General features: G+C 48.5%; 1 protein-coding gene across 1 annotated transcript; it reads left to right on the top strand.

Annotated features, from left to right (window-relative positions):
• The first annotated feature begins 932 nt into the window (after window positions 1-932).
• TSPAN13 (tetraspanin 13) lies at window positions 933-23,321 on the top strand. The gene is made up of 6 exons (XM_044295126.1): window positions 933-1,118; window positions 17,098-17,265; window positions 19,733-19,813; window positions 20,463-20,576; window positions 20,762-20,872; window positions 21,888-23,321. Exons 1-6 carry the CDS (start codon window positions 1,056-1,058, stop codon window positions 21,960-21,962), a joined length of 612 nt encoding a protein of 203 aa, XP_044151061.1. The 5' UTR covers window positions 933-1,055; the 3' UTR covers window positions 21,963-23,321.
• Window positions 23,322-25,452: the final 2,131 nt, after the last annotated feature.

The raw sequence follows: 25,452 nt of genomic DNA, 5'->3' as shown, positions 1-25,452 counted from the left end.
GGTCAGTGGAAGAGGCATTAGTCCTGTACAGGATTTCAAAATGTGGATGCACAGACAGTTTGTATTCATTGACAGCTGGCAGAGATCTTGAAATCGGTGAGAAACTGAGACCCAAAGTATATTAAAAATTTGCAAAAAGTTTTATCATCCAGTGTTACGGTGCAGATCTCTGCATTCAGCACCTTATTTACCCCTTGTTCACCACCAAATTAGCTCAGACCTGCTGACAATCTGGGGGCTGAGGCCCTGCTGCTGCTTCGGGGGGGGGGGGGATAAGATGACTGCAGGATCAGACTACACAGAGTATGTTTGTAGTCTGTTACCATGGATACGCATTGCCTAGGATCTGTATACACAACACGGTAGGACAGGGATCAGCAGCAACCTCCGGCGCTCCAGGTGTTGTGAAACTACATCTCCCATCATGCACACTTGCTTGGCTGTTCTATGAACTCCCACAGAAGTGAAAGGAGCATGCTGGGAGTTGTAGTTTCACAACAGCCAGAGGTGCTGATCCCTGCGGTAGGAGATGTTTTACTCAGGGCTATCTTCACAGTTGCTTTTTTTTTTTTTTTAGATGCATTAGATCCATACAGAACATTGGTTGTGAAAAGTATACCTACCCTCGAAGTAACCCTTTAGCTGCTCCAAGAAAGACAAACCAACCAACCAACCAACCCCCTACTTTGAGATCTGATAAATTCCCATTCATTCCGACATGAAGCAGAGCATGGCAGAAAGCACAGACGAGGAAGCTGCCTGCCTCTGCCCAGGAAAGGGTTAACCCACCCGGTTGTTACTTTGTAACAAGTCATTCATGATCAGCAGAGGCGGCGCTTCCCGAGCTGGCCGCTAGAGGGCGCCCGCCAGCAGCAGCCGCAGCTTTTTTGAATAGGTCTATATGTAAGAGAAGAACCACCCTCCTCCTTTATTCTCCACCTAAGACAAGAGGTGGGGAGACATTGGTCACAGCTGTCGCATCCCACAGCTCCTCAGACCCTGGCCTTCCCCAGGACATCATCCCAGAGGGAGCCTGAAACTTGCAAGCAGCCAACATGGTGTGTGGTGGATTCACCTGCTCCAAGAACTCCTTATGTGTCCTCAACCTGCTGTATATTGTAAGTATTGCTGCTCCCCCCCCCTGCTCACCATAGAGAGGTAATGGGGGTGAAGCACAGCCTGCACCTGCCAGGCCCCCATTCATCAGCTTCCAGCCTGGATTGGGTTGCACCAGAGGCAGATCAATATCCTGCTTGATAAACAGGATATTCCTACCAGCCTGGTATTTTTAGATCAGCTTTACCCTGGTGCAGGAGATGGAGGCTTCTCTCACGTTCCAGAAGCTGCTACTACCCATGTGCAGTGTATATCTGCTCTGGGGGTATATAGCATGGACCTAAATACTGCCTGTGACTTTCTAGGGACGTATCACTAGCATTTCCTGCCAGTATTTACCATTTTCTGCTGTGTTATTGATACATTGTGTCCTTTTGCACCTTCCATGTTGCTACATTTGTTATGATTTCAGGGGTGGGTTTTCATGCACAGGACATAGGATGGATCCATCACCCATAGAAATCTATAGGCCAGTGCTAAATGTCCGCATGTCTCCAGTTTGACTGGAATTTTCTGTGTCATGCTGGGCTATAATCTAGGTATTCTTCCCGAGAAGCGTTGCTTCCACAGGAGAATGTGGTGATCTATGGAGGCATTATACGCGGTATATATACCGTGGAGCCATAGGGGATCAACCTGCTGCCCTACAGGCTTTGTGCACATGAGATCGGACCGAGCCTCAATACCACTGACCGCAAACGGAGGCGCTATTTGTGGCAAACACATGGTGTTTACAGGCTTTGGGTATCAGACGATTTTTAGACCAGGTAAGTGTACCTACCCGCGGGTGCAGGTTTACACTGTGCGGATTAGATGCGTTTTTGCGCAGATCTCCCCCTTGCATTGAAAAAGGGTGAAATTGGCACAAACAATTGGCACGCTGCCGATTTCAAAATCCACATGAAAGAAAAAGCGCACACGAGTTTGCCTAATCTCATTCACTCCGTTGGCGTAAAAAACGTGCGGAATCCGCAAAGTGCGCAGGTAGCCTAAGGGTGCCCCCACATGATGCTGATTACGCCAGTTTTTTTTCCGTAATACGTTACCAGGAGAGTGAATGAGGTCAGATAAATCTCATGGGCACTTGGCTTTTTTTTTTTTTTTTCTTAGCTGCAGAAATTCACCTGCCGTGCAGATTTTGAGATCGCGCAGCGTGTGAATTGTTGCGTTTTCACCCTTTTCAATGAGATCAGTAGGAAAATCGCACCAAAAATACAGTAGTGCAGGTTTTTGTGTAGTTTTAGTGGGGATTTTCTGCACATAAGGCCTCATGCACACGACCGTTCCGTTTTTTTTGTGGTCCGCAAACTGCAGGTCCACAGAAAATGGAAGCCGCCCGTGTGCCTTCCACAATTTGCGGAACGGAGCGGGCGGCCCATTGTAGAGATGCCTATTTTTGTCCGCAAAACGGACAAGAAAAGGACATGTTATATTTTTTTGGGCGGGGCTAAGGAAACGGAGCAACGGATGCGGACAGCACACGGAGTGCTGTCCGCATCTTTTGCGGCCCAATTGAGGTGAATGGGTCCGCACCCGATCAGCAAAAACTGCGGCTCGGATGCAGACCGAAACGGCGGCCGTGTGCATGAGGCCTAAGGCCTCGTTCACATATCCGCTTTTTACGGACGTGTGCTGTCCCATAAGAAATCTATGGTCTGTTCACATTTCTGTGAAATTTTATGTTCCGTGAATCCACAGAAAAACAGCGTAAAGCATGTCCCGGACCAAACGCGCCCATGTGAGTCTATGGTTCTGTGAAAATCACGTACACCATACGGATGTCATCCTATGGTGCTCTTGAAATTAATTTTCAGCTCAACAACGTCCGTGAATTACGGATGGTAAAAACAGACCACGGATCCTTCACGGACATCTACATGGATGGAACACATGCGTTTTTTTTTCACGAACATAACACTGACATGGAAGTGTGAACGAGGCCTAAATCTGCCCGGTGTAAAGGCGCCCTCCTAGTCGTTAGTTGTGGTGCGTACCTGTACGCTGTATGGTCCGTATTACGGTGCCCCTCCAGCGATTTGTTACTGGAGGGCATATGCCACCTGTGTCAGCTAAACATATATCATCCCCCTTTGTCAGAATACTGGTGCCAAAAAAGTCTCAAAGTTTGGCAGCGCAAAACTTTGGGGGGTTTTGGACACCGCTTGCCACTTATCAAAGACCGCCCCGTACAGGTCTGTCACCAGCAGGTCCCTGTAGGTTCACCATCGGCTTGTGGTATCGGCTGTGATGTAGCAGAGCTGGGTGGTTTGTATTTCACCTGAATAATGCAGCACAGTAGTCGGTTTCCTTGTCTCGTGTCTCCTTCGCCTCTCGCTCCGGTCTGGGTTGTAAAGTGTCAGAATAGTTCTAGAAACGTCCATGTTGGTGCCTCGAAAGACGTATTTTCTTCATATTTGCCCAGGCCGACGTGTTCTCCCGGACTAACTTTACCCGTACTGGGTCGTTACAAGTCCATGGAGTCCACCAATTTATTTCCCTGGGGATAAGGGACGCCTCTCTGCCACCAATAAGCCAATGCTGATATCTTTTTATATTTTTTGTGTAGTGTAGCAATGCCTGGGACTGCTTGGAAACCGTCAGCAAGCAGGTGGGATGTTGTTATGGTGTTATCCCATTCATGGCCAGACCATTACGTACTTTCAAGGGCCGCCTGGGGGGGGGGGGGGTGCAACTTACCCGCTACATACAGTCCATCTGCCCTAACAGTCGCAAACCTAGAGGCAAGACATTTTTTTGGCCAAAAGATTGTGACTTTTTGGGAAAAAGGGTGGGAAAGATCCCCATCACAGAGGTATATGTTACACAATTGCAGGTTGGGCGATTGCCTGGTATATAACTACAGCTTCACCTGGCTATGCTGGCACATCAGGGGCGGCAGGGTGACATGTGGCAGGGCTGTGACTATTTGCTCAGGGCGATGGAAGGGGGGGGGGGAGATATTTGCTTTGCAATTACTAGTTTTAATTTTCCAGGGTAACTGTTGTATAATCCTATAGTCCTGCTGTGAGTTTCCTCGTGCAGTCCCCTGCCAGGCGGAGGACCCGGTCCGGCCGGTTTGGTGACATTGCTGCCATACCTGATGCTATCGAGGACCCTGTTATACGGTACAACGTGAATAAACCCTGATCGCCTTAGGCCTCATGCACACGGCCGTTGTTTCATTCCGTGTCCGTTGTTCCGTTTTTCATGATTTTCTGCGGACCCATTGACTTTCAATGGGTCAGTTGAAAACTCGGCTAATGCACCGTTTCTCATCCGTGGTTCCAGTCCGTCAAAAAAATATAACCTGTCCTATTTTTTTCACGGAAAACGGTTCGCGGACCCATTCAAGTCAATGGGTCCGTGAAAAAACGCGGAGGCACACAAGATTGTCATTCGCGTCCGTTTTTTCCTATCATTTGCATGGCAGACTTGACTTAGACTTTTTTTTAGTTTCCTTCATGTCTGGTGATCCTCCAAAAATAAAGGAAGACAAACGGAAACGGATCACGGAACAACGGAACCCCATTTTGCGGAACGGAACACAACAACGGTCGTGTGTATGAGGCCTAAGGCACACGAACGTTGTGCATCCTTTCCGTGCATTGGGGATCTCAATTTGCGGTCCCTAATGCACGAGCAATGTACGTGTGGCAGCCGGGACGGATAGAGACCCATTCAACTTGAATAGGTCAATGATCCGTCCGCACCGCCAAAAAATAGAACAAGTTCTATTTTTTTTATTTTTTTTTTTGCGGTGCGGAGGCACGGACTGAAACACAACGGAAGCGCTCCAGGGGCTTCCGTGGGGTTCCGATCCATTCTTCTGTTCCGCATCTCTGATTGCGGACCCATTCAAGTCATGGGTCCGCATCCGTGATGCGGAGTGCACATGGGCCGGTGCCCGTGTATTGCGGACCCGCCGTATGCAGGCCATGGGCACACAACGTTTTTTACATTGAGTTCAGTGGGGGGAATGAAGCATGGCTGTAACTAAATGCTCCACCCACCAGCACCCTGCGGTCACCTACCTTCAGTCCACTATTCAAAAGCATAAGGGTTGTCACCCATGTCTTATTAAGGGTCCATTACTGTCAGAGCCTGGGCCCTGCGGGGGATCCTCTGGTGGCCCACTCCGACCCTGGATATGTACATGGCCCTTAGTGTCTGTGAGGGCCCAAAGGGCCACGTAAGGCATCAGTATTGTGAATGATTTGGTCGCGCCCCTTGGAATATTGAGGTTTACAGGCAGGTTCTGCAGGTTGCTTTTGCTGGAGGATAGGGAACTGCTGACTGCATGTAGCCCAATATAAGCCAACCATTCAGGAACTGGAGAAGCGCGTTTGTCAGAATCCGATGACTGGGATGTGTGCAGTGGGTTCCAACCATTGAGATGCAGAGTGCAGCACAGAGTGTTTCAGGAGACTAGGGTGCTTGTCGGGAAGAAAGAGCGAGCATAACCTTTCCACTCATGGGATGCTTTTTTTTTTTTTTTTTTTGGTCAGGACAGGGCAGAGGCAGTGTCATGATGTAAGGATGTAACGAAGACAAGTGGTTATTGACAGCAAAACAGAGTATTTCAGGATCCTGTGGGAGCAGTGACCCATCTAATCATGTGATGGTGTCGGTGAAGACTGCATGTGACTGGAGGAGCATCATGATGTGAGGAGAGAAGGGGGCCACAGCAGTGCAGAGTATTTCAGAGAGGGGAGTGCCGATTTTCTGAGAGATCACAGGACTAAAAGTTACAAGTAGAAGCAGCAGGGTTCAGCAGCACAGAGTATTAAAGGAGCCCAAAAGGGATGATCTTGTGAGAGGTCACAGGCTGACTGTTACATAGTGGCGGTTAACGAAGGTCACAGCAGCACAGAGTATTAGCAGAGTAGTAGTAGTAGTAGACTGGGGAAGTTATTTTGCAGACGTCTTCTAGGACACGGGTCTATGGAAAAGCTGAGTGACCACCAATATTGGCTTCACTGCCGCTCCCACTCGGGTGGACACCCAGCTTTCCAAGAGTCCTGCATGACCAGTCAGCCCCCACATGTAGTGATCTGGGAAGGTACTATATCCTGGCACATTCAGGGGCAGTCTAGCCTTTTATGTCACCCAGCTTTCCTAGAATCAGAAATGGCTGTATAGATGTTTTCAGGGATGACTTCTGGTTCCTGCAGTCATGGTCCTGATCTCATTGCACTTCTCCCGCTGGGCTGAGGATTGTAGGAGGCGCCGCTGCTTTATCTTCACTGAGAGGATCAGCAAAACTGCTTCATACTGTACATAGAGTTCACAGGGGAGCCATAGTCATATGATCTGTCAGCTAGTAATGCCGGCCATGTGACAGTGTGACGGAGGCGCAGCTCTGCATGGAATGTGTCACTGTGCAAGATAAATAATGTCAAACAGGCTCTGCTGTATATAGTGTGTGGGCACTGCTGTATGTATAGTGTGTGGGCACTGCTGTATGTATAGTGTGTGGGCACTGCTGTATGTATAGTGTGTGGGCACTGCTGTATGTATAGTGTGTGGGCACTGCTGTATGTATAGTGTGTGGGCACTGCTGTATGTATAGTGTGTGGGCACTGCTGTGTGTATAGTGTGTGGGCACTGCTGTGTGTATAGTGTGTGGGCACTGATGTGTGTATAGTGTGTGGGCACTGATGTGTGTATAGTGTGTGGGCACTGATGTGTGTATAGTGTGTGGGCACTGATGTGTGTATAGTGTGTGGGCACTGCTGTGTGTATAGTGTGTGGGCACTGCTGTGTATAGTGTGTGGGCACTGCTGTGTATAGTGTGTGGGCACTGCTGTGTATAGTGTGTGGGCACTGCTGTGTATAGTGTGTGGGCACTGCTGTGTGTATATATAGTGTGTGGGCACTGCTGTGTGTATATATAGTGTGTGGGCACTGCTGTGTGTATAGTGTGTGGGCACTGCTGTGTGTATAGTGTGTGGGCACTGCTGTGTGTATAGTGTGTGGGCACTGCTGTGTGTATAGTGTGTGGGCACTGCTGTGTGTATAGTGTGTGGGCACTGCTGTGTGTATAGTGTGTGGGCACTGCTGTGTGTATAGTGTGTGGGCACTGCTGTGTGTATAGTGTGTGGGCACTGCTGTGTGTATAGTGTTGTGGGCACTGCTGTGTGTATAGTGTGTGGGCACTGCTGTGTGTATAGTGTGTGGGCACTGCTGTGTGTATAGTGTGTGGGCACTGCTGTGTGTATAGTGTGTGGGCACTGCTGTGTGTATAGTGTGTGGGCACTGCTGTGTGTATAGTGTGTGGGCACTGCTGTGTGTATAGTGTGTGGGCACTGCTGTGTGTATAGTGTGTGGGCACTGCTGTGTTGTATAGTGTGTGGGCACTGCTGTGTGTATAGTGTGTGGGCACTGCTGTGTGTATAGTGTGTGGGCACTGCTGTGTGTATAGTGTGTGGGCACTGCTGTGTGTATAGTGTGTGGGCACTGCTGTGTGTATAGTGTGTGGGCACTGCTGTGTGTATAGTGTGTGGGCACTGCTGTGTGTATAGTGTGTGGGCACTGCTGTGTGTATAGTGTGTGGGCACTGCTGTGTGTATAGTGTGTGGGCACTGCTGTGTGTATAGTGTGTGGGCACTGCTGTGTGTATAGTGTGTGGGCACTGCTGTGTGTATAGTGTGTGGGCACTGCTGTGTGTATAGTGTGTGGGCACTGCTGTGTGTATAGTGTGTGGGCACTGCTGTGTGTATAGTGTGTGGGCACTGCTGTGTGTATAGTGTGTGGGCACTGCTGTGTGTATAGTGTGTGGGCACTGCTGTGTGTATAGTGTGTGGGCACTGCTGTGTGTATAGTGTGTGGGCACTGCTGTGTGTATAGTGTGTGGGCACTGCTGTGTGTATAGTGTGTGGGCACTGCTGTGTGTATAGTGTGTGGGCACTGCTGTGTGTATAGTGTGTGGGCACTGCTGTGTGTATAGTGTGTGGGCACTGCTGTGTGTATAGTGTGTGGGCACTGCTGTGTGTATAGTGTGTGGGCACTGCTGTGTGTATAGTGTGTGGGCACTGCTGTGTATAGTGTGTGGGCACTGCTGTGTATAGATAGTGTGTGGGCACTGCTGTGTATATATAGTGTGTGGGCACTGCTGTGTATAGATAGTGTGTGGGCACTGCTGTGTATAGATAGTGTGTGGGCACTGCTGTGTATAGATAGTGTGTGGGCACTGCTGTGTATAGATAGTGTGTGGGCACTGCTGTGTAAGTGACAGCCACCTATACAGCAGTGCCCATACTATATAGACAGCCACCTACACAGCAGTGCCCTTACTATATAGACAGCCACTTACACAGCAGTGCCCTTACTATATAGACAGCCACCTATACAGCAGTGCCCTTACTATATAGACAGCCACCTACACAGCAGTGCCCTTACTATATAGACAGCCACCTACACAGCAGTGCCCACACTATATAGACAGCCACCTACACAGCAGTGCCCACACTATATAGACAGCCACTTACACAGCAGTGCCCACACTATATAGACAGCCACTTACACAGCAGTGCCCTTACTATATAGACAGCCACTTACACAGCAGTGCCCTTACTACATAGACTGTCTATATAGTATGGGCACTGCTGTATAGGTGGCTGGTGATATATAATATGGGCACTGCTGTATAGGTGGCTGTCTATGTAGTATAGACAGTCAGTATCTGGTGTGGCCACCATTTGCCTCACGCAGTGCAGCACATCTCCGTGGCATAGAGTTGATCAGGTTGCTGATTGTGGTCTGTGGAATGTTGACTCCTCTTCTGTGCGAAGTTGCAGAATATTGGCAGGAACTGGAACGCGCTGTCGTATACGCCGATCCAGAGCATCCTAAACCTGCTCAGTGGGTGACATGTCCGGTGAGGATGCTGGCCATGCAAGAACTGGGATGTTTTCAGCTTCCATGAATTGTGTACAGATCCTGCAATATGGGGCCGTGCATTATCCTGCTGCAACATGAGGCGATGGTCGTGGATGAACGGCACAACAATGGGCCTCAGGATCTCGTCACGGTGTCTCTGTGCATTCATAATGAGAGCAATAAAATGCACCTGTGTTCGTCGTCCATAACATAACCCCACCATGGGCCACTCCATCCACAACGTGGGATGGATTATCTCGGCAAAGGAGAAGCGCTCACTAACACAGATTTAGACAGATTTGTGAACAATATTTGAGAGTAATGGGTCTTTTGTGTCTGTAGAAAATGTTTCAGATCTTTGAGTTCAGCTCATGCAAAATGGGAGCAAAACCGAAAGTGTTACGTTCATATTTTTGTTCAGTGTAGTAAGGGCACTGCTGTGTAGATGGCTGTCTATATAGTGTGGGCACTGCTGTGTAGGTGGCTGTCTATATAGTGTGGGCACTGCTGTGTAGGTGGCTGTCTATATAGTGTGGGCACTGCTGTGTAGATGGCTGTCTATATAGTAAGGGCACTGCTGTGTAGATGGCTGTCTATGTAGTATGGGCACTGCTGTGTAGATGGCTGTCTATGTAGTATGGGCACTGCTGTGTAGATGGCTGTCTATATAGTGTGGGCACTGCTGTGTAGGTGGCTGTCTATATAGTGTGGGCACTGCTGTGTAGATGGCTGTCTATGTAGTATGGGCACTGCTGTGTAGATGGCTGTCTATGTAGTATGGGCACTGCTGTGTAGGTGGCTGTCTATATAGTGTGGGCACTGCTGTGTAGGTGGCTGTCTATATAGTAAGGGCACTGCTGTGTAGATGGCTGTCTATGTAGTATGGGCACTGCTGTGTAGATGGCTGTCTATGTAGTATGGGCACTGCCAGTGGCATACATAGAGTAAGGGCCCCATAGCAAGGATCAAACCAGGTCCCAACACAGGACAGAAGGGTTTCTGCCTAAACACTTTTTACTTGGACCATTATAGTACGGACACTGCTGTCGAGGTGGCTGTCTATATAGTATGTAGTACCACCCACCAACCCCCACCCTCAATCTAACAACACAAGAGAGCAAATGTGTGCAGGCCCTGTTAGTGCAGAAGGACCTGTCGGTGACCTTACCACATGTGTGCAGGTCCGAAGGCCAAGGGATGGATGCAGAAGAGTCCGGGGTCTGTAAATAATTTTAAGGGGTCTGGCACTGCTATGTAACTGAACATCTGTGACGCAGGCATTGCTGTGATTATCAGTATATATGGTGGACAGTGCTGTACAGTATGGAAGTTGCCATTGCTGGCGGTGTAGTGGTACTAGTATATAAGACCACCGGTGTGTGGCTGGTACTGGTGTATGACCACCGGTGTGTGGCTGGTGCTGGTGTATGACCACCGGTGTGTGGCTGGTGCTGGTGTATGACCACCGGTGTGTGGCTGGTACTGGTGTATGACCACCGGTGTGTGGCTGGTGCTGGTGTATGACCACCGGTGTGTGGCTGGTACTGGTGTATGACCACCGGTGTGTGGCTGGTACTGGTGTATGACCACCGGTGTGTGGCTGGTACTGGTGTATGACCACCGGTGTGTGGCTGGTACTGGTGTATGACCACCGGTGTGTGGCTGGTACTGGTGTATGACCACCGGTGTGTGGCTGGTACTGGTGTATGACCACCGGTGTGTGGCTGGTACTGGTGTATGACCACCGGTGTGTGGCTGGTACTGGTGTATGACCACCGGTGTGTGGCTGGTACTGGTGTATGACCACCGGTGTGTGGCTGGTACTGGTGTATGACCACCGGTGTGTGGCTGGTACTGGTGTATGACCACCGGTGTGTGGCTGGTACTGGTGTATGACCACCGGTGTGTGGCTGGTACTGGTGTATGACCACCGGTGTGTGGCTGGTACTGGTGTATGACCACCGGTGTGTGGCTGGTACTGGTGTATGACCACCGGTGTGTGGCTGGTACTGGTGTATGACCACCGGTGTGTGGCTGGTACTGGTGTATGACCACCGGTGTGTGGCTGGTACTGGTGTATGACCACCGGTGTGTGGCTGGTACTGGTGTATGACCACCGGTGTGTGGCTGGTACTGGTGTATGACCACCGGCGTGTGGCTGGTACCGGTGTATGACCACCGGCGTGTGGCTGGTACCGGTGTATGACCACCGGCGTGTGGCTGGTACCGGTGTATGACCACCGGCGTGTGGCTGGTACCGGTGTATGACCACCGGCGTGTGGCTGGTACCGGTGTATGACCACCGGCGTGTGGCTGGTACCGGTGTATGACCACCGGCGTGTGGCTGGTACCGGTGTATGACCACCGGCGTGTGGCTGGTACCGGTGTATGACCACCGGCGTGTGGCTGGTACCGGTGTATGACCACCGGCGTGTGGCTGGTACCGGTGTATGACCACCGGCGTGTGGCTGGTACCGGTGTATGACCACCGGCGTGTGGCTGGTACCGGTGTATGACCACCGGCGTGTGGCTGGTACCGGTGTATGACCACCGGTGTGTGGCTGGTACCGGTGTATGACCACCGGTGTGTGGCTGGTACCGGTGTATGACCACCGGTGTGTGGCTGGTACCGGTGTATGACCACCGGTGTGTGGCTGGTACTGTTAGATGAATATTGCACCAGTGTGACTTTAAGAAATAGGAGAAATCCTTCAAGGAGAGGAGGCCACGTGCCGCTGACGTGTATGTGTGAGGTCACCTGTCCTGAGGAACATGGAAAAATCCCAGCGCCAAGAGATCTGATACCAGGAGGAAGCGATATGCCTGCTCCTGTAATGCTGCCACGTGGTGACCTCTCAGGAGCACAGTCACTGCTGCGGTGTCATCACAGTTACGTCTTCCCTGCCGTCACCTTCTCCAGGCTGTGACATTCTCTTCTGACCTGACTTTATGGTGTGAACATAGCACCGGAAACCTGGTCAGGAGAAATGGCGCGGATTGTGGATGACAACAGTGTCTTTATGGCGATGCTCTTTTCACTATGGGTGACGCTGGCATCTCTTTGGGGTTGGTCCGGTTGCTAAGTGTGACAGCAGCATGTTTTGTGGGCCTGTTCTGATTACCATGTGTGACCCCAGCATCTTTATGGTGACCTCACAGTTGACATCACCGTATCTATGGGGGTTGGTGTGGTTGCTAAGGGTGACATTCGCATCTCCATAGTGGTCAACAGTCTTGGCAAATGGGCAGGAACAAGGTAGGGCTTAAAAGTCCCAAATTTTGTTGGGAACGTATGCTTCTCTAAGATGACGTCCTGGTCGCTAGGGGTGAAGAGCATCTCTATAGTGATGTTTTGGTTGCTATGGGTGATGTCAGCATCTCCATAGTTGCCAATGGTTCTGGGGAAGGAGTGGGGCCTCAGAGACCCTAGTCTTATTAGCGATTGTGCATCTCTGTGGTCACCTGGTTGTTATGGCTGACATCAGCTTCTCCATGGTGATGTTCTGGTTGCTATGTGTGACACCATTATTTCCATGGTGACAATCTGGTTGCTATGTGTGACGCTGTTATTTCCATGGTGACAGTCTGATTGGATTTCCATGATTGACAATCGGGTTGCTATGTGTGACACCAGCATTTCCATGGTGACCGTCTGGTTGCTATGGGTGATGCCGTCTATACAGCTAATCAGAGAGGTGTCTCCATGGATGTACAGGAGAATATTTTCGCCATCCTCGCCACTCTTCTCTTTCCTTGGCTCTCTTCCCACCATTCCCCACAATGACAGCACTGACATCGCCCGCCCGGCCCGCGGCATCATCCGTGTGTGTGTGTGATTGTGCGCACAGTTGTTTCCATGGAGACGGACGGCACCATTCAGCCATTGTCGATTCCTCTGAAAGACTCAGTCACCCATTCACAAATGGCTTTGACAAGGGGTTAAGTAGCCGTGTCACATTTCACATGGTGAATGGAGGGGGCAGAGTGTGAGCGCTGGGCCTGGGAACAGGCACCCACAGACCCCTGGATCCCATCCTCCATCAGGGTCCTAAAGCCAATATCTCCCAGCTTTTCCAGATTCCTGCCTATTAACACTTCTACCTGCCGTTCATGAGCTTGGAAAAGCTGGGTGACAGCAACTTTAGTATCCGTTCCCATTACTGCCCTTCCCTGGAGACTTTCCATCTTCTAGGCAGGCATTGGGGTTCGGAGAGATACCGAGAAGACATGTATAAATATCACACACTTCATCACAAGTAATGGAGACCCCCAGGCCGAGCCCCCGTAAAGTAATGGAGACCCCCAGGCCGAGCCCCCGTAAAGTAATGGAGACCCCCAGGCCGAGCCCCAGTAAAGTAATGGAGACCCCCAGGCCGAGCCCCCGTAAAGTAATGGAGACCCCCAGGCCGAGCCCCCGTAAAGTAATGGAGACCCCCAGGCCGAGCCCCCGTAAAGTAATGGAGACCCCCGGGCTGAGCCCCCGTAAAGTAATGGAGACCCCCAGGCCGAGCCCCCGTAAAGTAATGGAGACCCCCAGGCCGAGCCCCCGTAAAGTAATACAGACAGGACCTTTAGAAATCGGAGTGACAGAATGGGTAAAAGAGACTTTAGTTGACACCCAGCTTTTCTAGCTACAGATAAGAGTACACTAAATGGTTGAATAAAATTATTAACCCCTTGATAGATGAGGACGACATGAGGATCTTTATTTTTGGGGACTTTTTGTTTGATCCTTTCTCCCACTCTCGGTTGTGGTATTTGTGGAGAATGTGGCTGTTACAGCAGATCTGGACTCCGACGACCTTTTGTGAGTGGAGCCGGCGATTAGGACGCACTGTTCTGCGCAATCGCTGTAATTCCGGGTTCAGACACAATCGTCTATTGTCCCCAAAGGTCAGGACTGAGCTGCTATGTCAGGGTGCATGTTCCTTTAAGAACTTACACTTCTACCTGTCCTCTTGGACCTTCAAGACAACATACACATACAGTATCTGTGACCTTGGATCCCTGGCCTTAAAGGGAAACTCCACTTTTAGGGCAAAATGAATTGGGCTGTGTCCATTTCTTCTCCATTCATACCCAAAGAGAGCGCTGTGCCTAATAACCCCTGCGCTGGCGGTGAATCCGTTGAAGTTATGTAGAGGTGCCGGCCGCTCCATAACTTGGGCTCATCCTAAAGCAGGCGTAGAAAAAGATAAATGAGACGGGTCTGGCGACCCAACCCCTTCACCACTCATGCCACGCCATCTTTTTTAGATCAGGCGTGAGCGGGGAAAAGTCGCAGATTGCGGCGCATATAACATTTGCGTGGCAATCTGCGACAGATATACGCCAGAAAACTGGAGTAATCAGTAAATGACCCCCCAAATGTTTGAGCAGTCATGCGTCGCTCCCCTCCTTCTGACCTGTATAGAGGGTGGAGTAACGCATGGCTTCTAGATCCGACTACGCAAGGTTTGTAGTCTGTTACCATGGAGACATAAGGGGATTTGTAATACAGCCCTATACAGATACGCAGCAGGGAGCCTCAGTAACTGTTCTGGTTCTGCTGTCGATGTAGGACTATCATAAAGGCGTCTCGTGGGGTCGTCCTGTAAAATGTCGTCTTTTTTGGTCTAGTTTTGGTTCCCTCTTTTTATCCTGTTCCAGAGGAAAAGCTGGAAATGTCTGTGGGGAAGAGGATTTCCCCTCCTGCCACGTAACGCGCCCCAGCAATCCATCGCTGCGCTCCGAGCAAGAACAGGAAAACTAATGAGGTTTTACTTTCCTTATTCATATAAGGGAACGCCCCACACAGATGTAGCAGAGCTGAACGTGTCATTGGAGCTTTTCATACTTAGGCCTCCCGTTCCGTTTTTTGCCTTCCGTATACGGAACCATTCATTTCAATGGATTTGCAAAAAAATTCAAACATAGAACATGTCCTATTATTGTCGGCATAACGGACAAGGATAGTACTGTTCTATTAGGGGCCAGATGTTCCGTTCTGCAAAAAACGGAATGCACACGGATATCATCCGTATTTTTTGCGGACCGCAAAATACTGAAAAAGACAGTCATGTGCAAGAGGCATTAGGGCTCATTCACACGACCGTAGGTGTCCCATTGCAATATTGCGGGCTGCATATGCGGATCCGCAATACACTGGCACCGTTCCGCGTGCATTCCGCATCACTGATGCGGACCCATTGACTTGAATGGGTCCGCAAATCTGGAGATGCGGAACAGAAGCACTTAACCCCACGGAAGCACTACGGAGTGCTTCTGTAGGGTTCCATTCCGTACTTCCGTTCCGCAAAAATATAGAACATGTTCTATCTTTTTGCGGAATGGAGGGATGCGGATCCATTCAAGTTGAATGGGTCTGGATCCGTCCCTGAGGCCTCACCAACGTTCTCCGTGCATTGGGGACCGCAAATTGTGGCCCCAATGCACAGAACGAAACACATACGTTCGTGTGAATGAGCCCTTAAAAGGATTTTCCAGGTTTATGCTAATGAAGCCTAATCGTTGTGTATTGGAAAGCTCTGCAGCTTTCCAATAGACTTTGCTTCCTTTCCTCACTGTTGTCAGTATCTCTGCTTGCTGTCATTGAGTGGGACAATTTTTTATTTACTTACCTAATACTCCTCTAAGCTGAAGGTCTTTAGACAATCCCCTGGGAGGTAAACAGCCTGGACTGATACATTGTAACAAACTATCACAGAGGAGCCTCTACACCGGATACCATTGTAACAAACCCTCACCTGAATACTAGAAAATCCCGATGCGACTGCAGTTACCGCCGGTGCTCAGGTCCAGGAAGCTGAGCTGCGGGGAAGTGCTCGCTAACAGCTCCCCATATCTCAGCTTCCTGGAGACTGGGAATGTAAGGGCCAGTTCACACAGAGATTTTTGGAGCGTTTCTGCCTCCAAAATCAGCTTCAGTGGGAATCAGCGGAATGTGGGAGAAAGCAGCTGACTCTCCCACTGAGACGAGTAGGAGGCAGAAATCTACAGCTCCGCGTGGGTCCGTGCGTTTTTGTGCGTTTTCCGCACTTTTGCTTCAAAAGCCTCAAGCAAAAAATTAAGCTTTGTATTGAAGTGAACGCTCACTGGTTAAAAAAAGACGCATTAAAAACACTTTTTTTTTTTTTTTTTTTTTATGGTCATGTGATCTGGCCCTAAGGGTTAACACTAGAGTAGATTTTCAGGTTTTTGTAGCGGAGTGACGCTTTACAGAGAGCTGCGCTGAGTCATGTAAGTGCTTAGTTTCAGTGGAGATTCCAGCCTTATCATGGAAGTGATTGCAGCGTATCTGTTTTTGGGAAAGCTGGGTGACCGCCAACATGGCTGCCAGAGTGCCATTACTACTGCCGTCACTTTCCCAGAATGACCTACCTAGAGACCAACCTAGACAGCGTGGGGGCATTAGAGCGTCTCCTCGACCAGTTCCTTGTTTTGGGGAAAGCTGAGTGACATTTAAAGGGGCTTTACGAGACTTTATATCTGATGGCCTATCCTCTGTATAGATCATCAGTATCTGATCGGTGGGGGTCCGACACCCGGGACGCACACCGATCAGCTGTTTGAGAAGACAGCGGCCCACCTGTGAGCGCCGTGGCCTTCTCTGCTTTTCCTAGGCCACTGACGACACATTTATTGATCACGTGGCCTAGGAGCAGCTCAGCCCTATAGAAGCGAATGGTGCTGAGTGCAATACCAAGCACGGCCACTATACAATGTAGGGCGCTGTGCTTGGTGAGCAGGGAGAAGGACAGGAGCCTTCTCATACGGCTGATCTCCCGGGGTCCCGGGTGTCGGACCCCCACCGATCAGATACTGATGACCTATACAGAGGATAGGTCATCGGTATTAAAATCTCAGAAAAGCCTTTTTACTATTGCCGTTGTCACCCAGCTTGCCCACGCTCCTGAATGGCAGACACACACTGCCTATGTATCCAGGTGGGATGTCTTTCTACGTAACTGGACTATGACTGATTCCATGCAGGACTCTAGGAAAGCTGGATACGAGGTGTAATACCAGCCACATTGGTCATCACCCAGCTTTCCCGGACACAGAAGATGACGGATAACTTTGCTCTCTGCTCTTTTTTTACAGATGGTCAGCCTCCTGCTGATCGGCATCGCCGCCTGGGGCATCGGATTCGGTCTCATCTCCAGCCTGCGAGTGGTCGGAGTCGCCGTCGCGGTCGGGATCCTCCTGTTCATCATTGCCCTCGTAGGGTTAATTGGAGCCATTAAACATCACCAGGTGTTACTGTTCTTTGTATCCTTTTACAGTCTCGTCAATTTCGCCATTTTCAGGTCACGTAAAACGGGGAACTTTTATAACGCTCTTATCTGTAATATGTGCAGCGTCGGTGAGATAGGAGGATCTGTCACCACGTTGGCGACCTAAGTCCTAATGTCACAGGTGATTCTTGGGCCCTGAGAAAGTAATTTGGCCCCAGACCAACACAAATACATACAGCCGCCACTAGGGGGAGCTAACTGCATAGTGATTTATGAAGCTAGTACTGAGCAGGAGTTTCATGAATCTGAATGCAGCGGGCTCCCCCTAGTGGTGGCTACAAGTAGCTGATTTTCATTATTTTATTTTTTTTAGACTTCCTATTACTACATAGCTTTGTAAACTTGCCACGATGACGATAGTTGTATTTGAAAATAAATAGGTTGTGTTTTGTTTGTTCACCATTTTCAAGACCTCTGCTTGCATTCTGGGAATAGGACTATTCTTGTGTTTGCACTCAGAGAATCTGAAACCGTGCAGACGTGAGGATATGATAAGAGTGACTATCCTGTGTAAGATGAACCTTCTGGACCTCCAGGCGCTGATACAGTGTAACAAACACATGGTCAGGTGCCGCGGATCATCTAGGCTGGATAGTATACAGTTGTATCACACCTGCAGCCCTGCAAAGTATTAGGTCTGCAAAGCTCCTGGGTGTATGTTAGGTTTTCATTCACTGAAAGCAAGCAGTGATCTTGAGTATTGTGAGAACCTGAAACGCAAAGGAAGCTGCAGATCTTTCCATCGCTAGAACATTTATGTTCGCTGGGGTCTGACCCCCACTGATCCTGAGAATGAAGGGGATGCAGTGCTGATTTGGCGTTGCGTCCCATTCGCCGTTCTTCCCTGCACAGCAGGGCGCTGGTCACACACTGCGCAGGTGACTGTGACATGCCACACAATGGAGTCGATTACACCTCCCATCACAGCCGGGTGACCTGGAGCACCGCCGTGCAGGGAAACTTAAAGGGGAATGCAGCAGTAATTTGGGATTCTCAGGATCGCCATCGCTATATCCGATGGGAGTGCTCCTTGCCTGCATGCCCACAACACTCTCCCATAGAATTCAGAGTCCTCTCCAGTCTACAGGTTTCTATGGTCCATGTGGCCGCTGTGAAAGCAAATCTCTGAACTACTGTTCCCATCATCCTCCTAATCCTACAGAAAAACAAATTAAAAAAAATGCAAATCTGTATCTAATTTTAATGAGTAAGACGATCCAGTTGATAGATTCCATAAACCCGTATGTTGGCGGTCGGCGCGGCGTGGCTCTGTCTTTACAGTTGCATGCTGAGACAATACGACAGCAGCTGCTGCACTGACGCGATTCCCAGCGAGACACTTTGCAGCACAAATGACTGGTTACAATGCACAAGGTAGCGTGTTGTAACTGGCCCCGGGGCTGCGTGACCTTGAGGTGTGGCCCTGAGTCACGCCAGTGTTTGGTAAGTGGGAGCAGCCGCAGGGACTGTGCACAGTCTGACGTGGAGAAGGCGACATTTCTACAAGCTGAGATAGGGCGAGAAGTAAACGGACCAGTAGGTGGCGGTAGTGGTCAGTTTTAGGGACCTGCACCGCACGATCTGAACTTCTACATGTTGGGCCCTAAATCTAAAATCTCTAGATTATATTTATTTATGGGTTTATGTGAGATAAATAGATTTAGCGTGTTCAAGATGTCCGCTTGCTGTCAGTGAATGGAAACCTCCTTGCTTCCACCCTCAGGCTAGACCTGTGTAAATCTAATCCTTCCCACAGCTGATACATTTGTATCCGGTCCGTACAGTGCTCTGCGGACACATTGTTTACCTCACGCGCCGCCTACAATGTAACCGTTTGTCACTTCTCCCCTTTGTGGGGTATTCCGGTTGGTAAAAGTTATCCCATTTCAATAACTATTTATTCAGCGGGGGTCCTACCACAGATATGCTCAACCTGCGGCCCTCCAGCTGTTGTCAAACTACAACTCCCATCATGCCCTGCTGTAGGCTGTCTGGGAATGCTGGGAGTTGTAGTTTTGCAACGGCTGGAGGGCCGCAGGTTGAGCGTGCCTGCTCTACACCTTAGCGGTCACCGACCTGAACAGAGCGGCAGGTCAGGCAAGCAAACGGCCGCCCCATTCATCTCTATAGGAGTCGCAGGAGCTCCGGAGGTCCCCTAGAAATGAAAGGGCGCAGTCAGTGCCATCTGTGTAGGGGGTGGGAAACTAGGGGCCCACCTTTCTCAGGGGCCCACTGGGGGATTCACTGGTTTCCTGGTGGGCCAGTCTGAGCCTGGGTCTAATAGTTCTCCCCTGCCCTGTGGATAACTTTTAACAACTGGAATATCCCTTTAAGAGAGGTGAAAGCGGAGAATTTGGGTTCACAGACCTTTACTGCCAGGTTTCTGGGGACGACCTTTCACAGCAGATACATGAATCGCATCCTTAACGTGTTCCGTCCAGTACATGATCATCCTCTTCTTGGTGTTTGTCGTCCAGTTTTCCGTGTCTTGCGCTTCTCTGGCATTAAACCACGAGCAGCAGGTACTTACCTCTAATTATATGTACTGTACTGTAATTAGTTACGCCAGACCTGGGACTTAAAGGGATTGTCCGCTTTAGAAATCAAATATCCTATTGTGCAGTCATATAGAGAACAGGTTTAGTGGCGCACTCTCCTAGTGCTGGATGTGGGTCCCAGACCAATGAAAACAGTGGAATAGAGCGTCTGTATTCCCTTGGTCTCTATTCTGCTATTATGGAGTAAAGTGGGGGGAGGACACCCCCCCCCCCCCCCCCCCCATTTAGGGTCCTTCACTATAGGTCTCTCTCTGGAGGACCCAGGACAGCCGTACATTACACCGACAACCCATTGATTTCAAAGAGAATGGTGTAATACCTCTTATCCCCTGTGGGGGTGTTGCAGGGAAATCTGAGCAGATAGCAGCTGATTGCTGGGGATCTGGACACTCTGTGATGAGCTCATCAATTTCGAGACCCCATGATGTTGCCCATACACATACACAAGCAATTTCGCCGAAACCAGATGACCACATAATGTGTGGGGAAACTCCAGATTCTGTGGACAGACTGTGAGTGGCCTCCGCTAAAGCGAATGCTGGAGGAATAAAGACAATCCCTTTAAATCTACGTGAATACAGGATATTGGAGTCTCTCATATTTTCTCCTGCAGAACCAGCTCCTGGAGATTGGGTGGAACCACACAGCGACCGCGAGGTCCGAAATCGAGAAAAACTTAAACTGCTGCGGATTTCACTACTTTTCTGTGGACGAGCTTTGTGACGCGGTAAGTGTACGCAGGGTGCAGGACGGGTCACGGGAAGAAGTTTTAACCCCTACATATGCAAAGTGGTACCGGGCCTCATGCCTTGTACAGGCGCCCAGACACCGGGCGTAGCCAGTGTGCCTGCCTGATCGGCCGCAGGGGCCCGGTCTGGATTCTTAACCCATTCATGTCCTTTTTGTTTGCAGGCTTGTTATCCGTCCCATAACTGCACAACATGCGGCTCCATCATCGAGAAGCACGCGGAGGATGTGCTGAAAGTGGTGGGAGGGATCGGCTTCTTCTTCAGCTTTACCGAGGTGGGTCCATTGTGCGACAGGTTCGGCTTTAGGGCTCATGCACGCAAACCTATTTGTCTGTTCCGTTTTTTTTTGTTTTTTTTTTTTGGGGCCCCCTATGCAGAACCATTCATCTCAATGGGGCCACAAAAAAGAAAACTGAAATGACTGTGTGCATTCCGTATCCGTATGTCCACAAGTCCGTTCTGCAAAAAAGTAGAACGTGTCCTGTTCGTTTTGCAGACAAGAATAGACATTGTAACAATGGATCCGCAAAAAAAGAAAGGAAACCGGAAGTCACACGGATGTCAACCGTTTTTTTTTTTTTTTTGTTTTTTTTTTTAGCGGATCTATGTTTTGTGGCCCGCAAAATACATACGGTTGTGTGCTTGAGCCCTACATTCACACGACCCTAAGTGTTTTGTGGTCCACAAATTGCGGATCGGTAAAAAAAACACGGATACCGGCCATGTGCGTTCCACATTTTGCGGACCGCACATGGTCGGCGCTATATATGGAAAATGCCTATTCTAGTTTGTGATTGCGAACAAGAATAGGACATGCTCTATATTTTTGCAGGGCCAAGGAATGGAACTATGGATGCAGACAGCACGCGGTGTGTTGTCCGCTTCTTTGGCGGCCCCTTTGAAATGAATGGGTTCACACATGTTCTACAAAATTGCAGAACGGATGCGGACCCAGAATTACGACCGTATGAATGCACCCTTAGATTGTAACGTTCTGACGACGGCTCCATTTAATAATAGAAAAATGGTCTCAGTCAAATTTATACAAATATCCAGGCTCCTCCTCCTTGCTGAGGCCCCTCCCCCTCAGTCTGAGCGTGGCAGTCATGTGAGTATGGGTCTTCTGTCATCCACTTATAATCATTCTGTCTTTGCTGTATTTGGAATCGCCTCCCCTTGTGATGACTTTCTACTGAGCTTGCACATCTACACAGTAGCCATTGTAAAGAGCTGCAGTGTAAAGCATGGTGAAATCCAGATAATATATTTATTTATTTTTTCAATTTTAGATCCTTGGCGTTTGGTTGACTTACAGATACAGAAACCAGAAAGATCCGCGGGCCAACCCCAGCGCGTTTCTTTGATTGAACTCCCTTGAAGACTTTCTTTCTTGTCACCCCGACTTTATAGCTCCTCTGATTGCTGTGGTTGATTTTGTTTGAAGGACTCAACGTCAACCTTTTTTTCATTTTTTATTTTTTATTTTTTCTATCCCCTCGCCCTCTACCACGATTTTCAAGTCGAAAATTTAGAAGAAGAAATAAAACTTAAAGCAAAAACTCCAATAAAGCCTGGGTATCCATGGAAACACATCAAAAAGAAAACAAAAACTTCCAAAAACTGCAGTAGATTTTAAATACCATATGCAGTTTATATAGTTATATCTGTTTAATTGAAGATCACCCCCCCCCCCCTATTTGCTTGCGGAATCGGTTGGTTGATGGGGGAGGGGTTGTTGTTGCCACACCTTTTTGAATTTTTGCTATTCAGGGGCGGGGTTCTCATTTTCTTCAACTTTCTAAGCTCTTGGTAGAAATATTTCTTGATGGTAACTTACATTTCGAAGTAAAGGATCCTGCAAGTACTTGTGATGGAGCCAGCACCGTAGAGGGTTCTGAATTGTGTTATTTAGGTGTTGTGGCCCTAAATCCACAGCAATAACCGCACACGCACAGAGTAACATTACCTGTACAGATTCCATTTTATTACTCTTATTCTAAGCACTCCGTGATAAGTGTATTCTAGTAAGTGTCTGAGTGCCGGCTGCCTAGAAAACCGTAGACTTCCTGTCTGGGTGACCACGTGTCCACTGGTGGTCACAGGAGATTGTTTTTCATCCCTCCCAGGGACACCACTTTAGAGACTGTAGTCTCTAACAAAGCATAAGATTGGATAGGCAGTTGGATCATTTCAGTGGCTCCTGTTTGTAAATATGGAAAGAAAATTAACTAAGAAAACTTGGTAAATTTGGCCACAAATTTTTTTTAATTTTTTTTATTTATTTTTGGAGAGATACTGGAAGAGGATCTCACTCACAGGATATCTGAGGACAGTTGACCAACAGCATCATCACTGGATTTTATGGGACATTTTTGTTTTTGCTACTAAGTAATTGTGCTCATGATATTTTTGCTTAGAAAATTTGCATAAGAAAAATTGACACAATTTCAACTGACACAAGGGGTTATGGCTCATGGGTTCTGACTCCCAGGTTTGTGGGACCACTGGGTTTGTATATGTATCCACCCCAGCTTAAATGGATACACTGTGTTATACCTTAAAGGGGTGGAGCTTATAAAGTAAGTGAAAATCGGCCATGTTCCGCCCCTTAGGAGTGTACGAAAGCTGAAAAGTGTTTTTATACTACAGCCCCGCCCATGAGGATCATTTCTAAACCTAATATCTCTAAATAGGCAACTGGTGAGTCTCCAACCCCCCCCCCCCCCCCAAAAAAAAAACCTGCCGATCCCTGCAGATTGACTACTCTAGAATTCACTTAAAGACTTCAAAATTCACATTGCACTGATTTTAGTATGACCTTCTTAAAGGGGTTTGTCCAGGATCACAATATATGGCCGTCTTGTTCCAGACACAACGCCACACCTCTCTGTGGGTTGTGTCCGGTATTGCTGCTCAGCTCCTTGAAGTGAATGGGGCTGAGCTTCAGTACCACATACAACCTGTGGACAGGCATGGCGCTGTTTTGGGAAGAAGGCGGCCATATTTTTCCGATCTTGGGAAAACCCCTTTAAATATATTTATAGGGTACATGCACTCTCTCTGCTTCAGAGGGTTATCATCCCCCTTCTTGAAAGAATCACATAAGACTTATTAAAAGGGACAGCAATCTTATACAGCCTTGGCTTTCTCTTTTTTTGGTTGTATTTTTGGGATAATACTTTTGTGTTACTTATATTATTGTAATAACAAAACATTTACTAATCTGTAGCATATTTTTGGGTTCCTATCATTACATTGACCCCTTGATTTGACTCCTTTGTGGTGTCTGATACAGTATGTTTTGGGAGGAGTAACCTATAAAAAGTCGCTGTCTTCCAAGAACAGCACCACTGCTGTCCTCAGGCTGCGTCAGGTATTGCAGCTCAAGCCTATTCGTGTGAATGAAGCTGAACTGCAATACCTGGCATGGCCTGAGAGCAATGATGGAGCTGTTTCTGGAAAAAAAAAGCTTCTTTCTTTTTAACAGGCAGATAACCACATTAGTGCTATACTGGACATTAAGGTCAGGAGCTTCATGGCACTAACCTCTGCGATTTCTTGACACTGTGGACCTGTCGACCAGGAGCATAAAACATTTGTAGAGTTTGCCTTTATATACTTGACAAGGCTCCATTTCTTTAGTATACAGCTTCCCTGCTACTCCATAGACAATTGTCAGTTGCCTTTTGCTACCACTAGATGGCGACCTGTACACAGCGTTTATTAACATATATGATGTTTTATACAGATTGCCCTCTAATGGTGACAACAGGAAGTGCGTGTTTGGTTTCGGTGCTGCGTGCTAAAGAAATGGAGCTCCAAACCCTCATCAAATATATTAGGAAAATGCTCCACATGATTTGCGCTGCCTGTTTCTTACAGCAAAATTGATAATGGATGGTGCACTTTAATAAAATGTGCGCAAGATCAGTGGTCTCCAGACTGTGGTTATGAAACTACAACTCCTAGTATGGTCTTAAGTTGGTGAGCTACAGGGTGAGGATCACTGCTGTACCCTTTGACCCAGGCCTGGTATATTGTATCTGGTGCCTTCGATGGATGTCAAGACAGAGGGGCAATGATGGGACACTATAGGTACAAGAGCACTCGGTGAATGGAACACATAATTGTCATGACTACTGACCCCCAACCTCACTCCCTTCATTTCCAGCAATATTTTCTTATGGTTCCATGTTGTTTGTGTTCTTAGATACGTTTTAGTTCAGCATCTTCAAGTATTGATGTTCTGTCCAGTTTTAATGCTGTGAATATGGACTTTTTTTTTTTTTTTTATTAGTTACAAAATTGATCTCGATTTGCACTGCAGAAATGACTGGTAAAAATAAAAAACAAAATGGAAAAAAAATAATAAATTGTCATGTGTTATTGGGATCCAGGGGCCCCTTACCTATGACAGTGCTTGTGTGTGGTATCCTCGTAGCATCTATGACCAGATTTAGTCATTAATAATTAAAGGGCCTGCCCTATCGAAGCATATGGATATCAGAGGGGGAGGTCCCTTGCTCTGGCTCCTAGAGTGCGGATCTGAGCAAAGAAAGACTTTGGTGGACTCTGCCTTAATGGGGCATATGGACATCAGAGGGCTAGGTATTGTGCGTGGATCTGCCTACTTGGAGCCAGAGCAAAGAGTGACTTTGGTTTGGAGGACTCTGTGCTTTATTAGTGCATATGGACATCAGCGGGGGAGGTCTCCTTGCTTGGATCCACCTACTAGGAGCCAGAGCAAAGCCTTTATTTATTTGGAGCACTCAGTATGGCCATTTATTACATATTACATAGCCACCTGTTCCTTTTGAATGGGCTGCATGTAACACTGTGGCACCTACACCTATT

The sequence above is a fragment of the Bufo gargarizans genome, chromosome 5, assembly GCF_014858855.1.
Source record: "Bufo gargarizans isolate SCDJY-AF-19 chromosome 5, ASM1485885v1, whole genome shotgun sequence".
In the NCBI taxonomy this organism is placed as follows: Eukaryota; Metazoa; Chordata; class Amphibia; order Anura; family Bufonidae; genus Bufo; species Bufo gargarizans.
The sequence above is the reverse complement of the archived record's forward strand: the minus strand, read 5'-3'. Positions and strand labels throughout refer to the sequence as shown.

Excerpts from the sequence above, each read along its gene's own strand:
- TSPAN13 (XM_044295126.1), top strand. The coding sequence starts at position 1,056 with ATGGTGTGTGGTGGATTCACCTGCTCCAAGAACTCCTTATGTGTCCTC. Across the intron at positions 19,814-20,462 it reads CATTAAACCACGAGCAGCAG|AACCAGCTCCTGGAGATTGG; the intron begins GTACTTACCTCT and ends TTTCTCCTGCAG. Across the intron at positions 20,577-20,761 it reads TGGACGAGCTTTGTGACGCG|GCTTGTTATCCGTCCCATAA; the intron begins GTAAGTGTACGC and ends TTTTGTTTGCAG.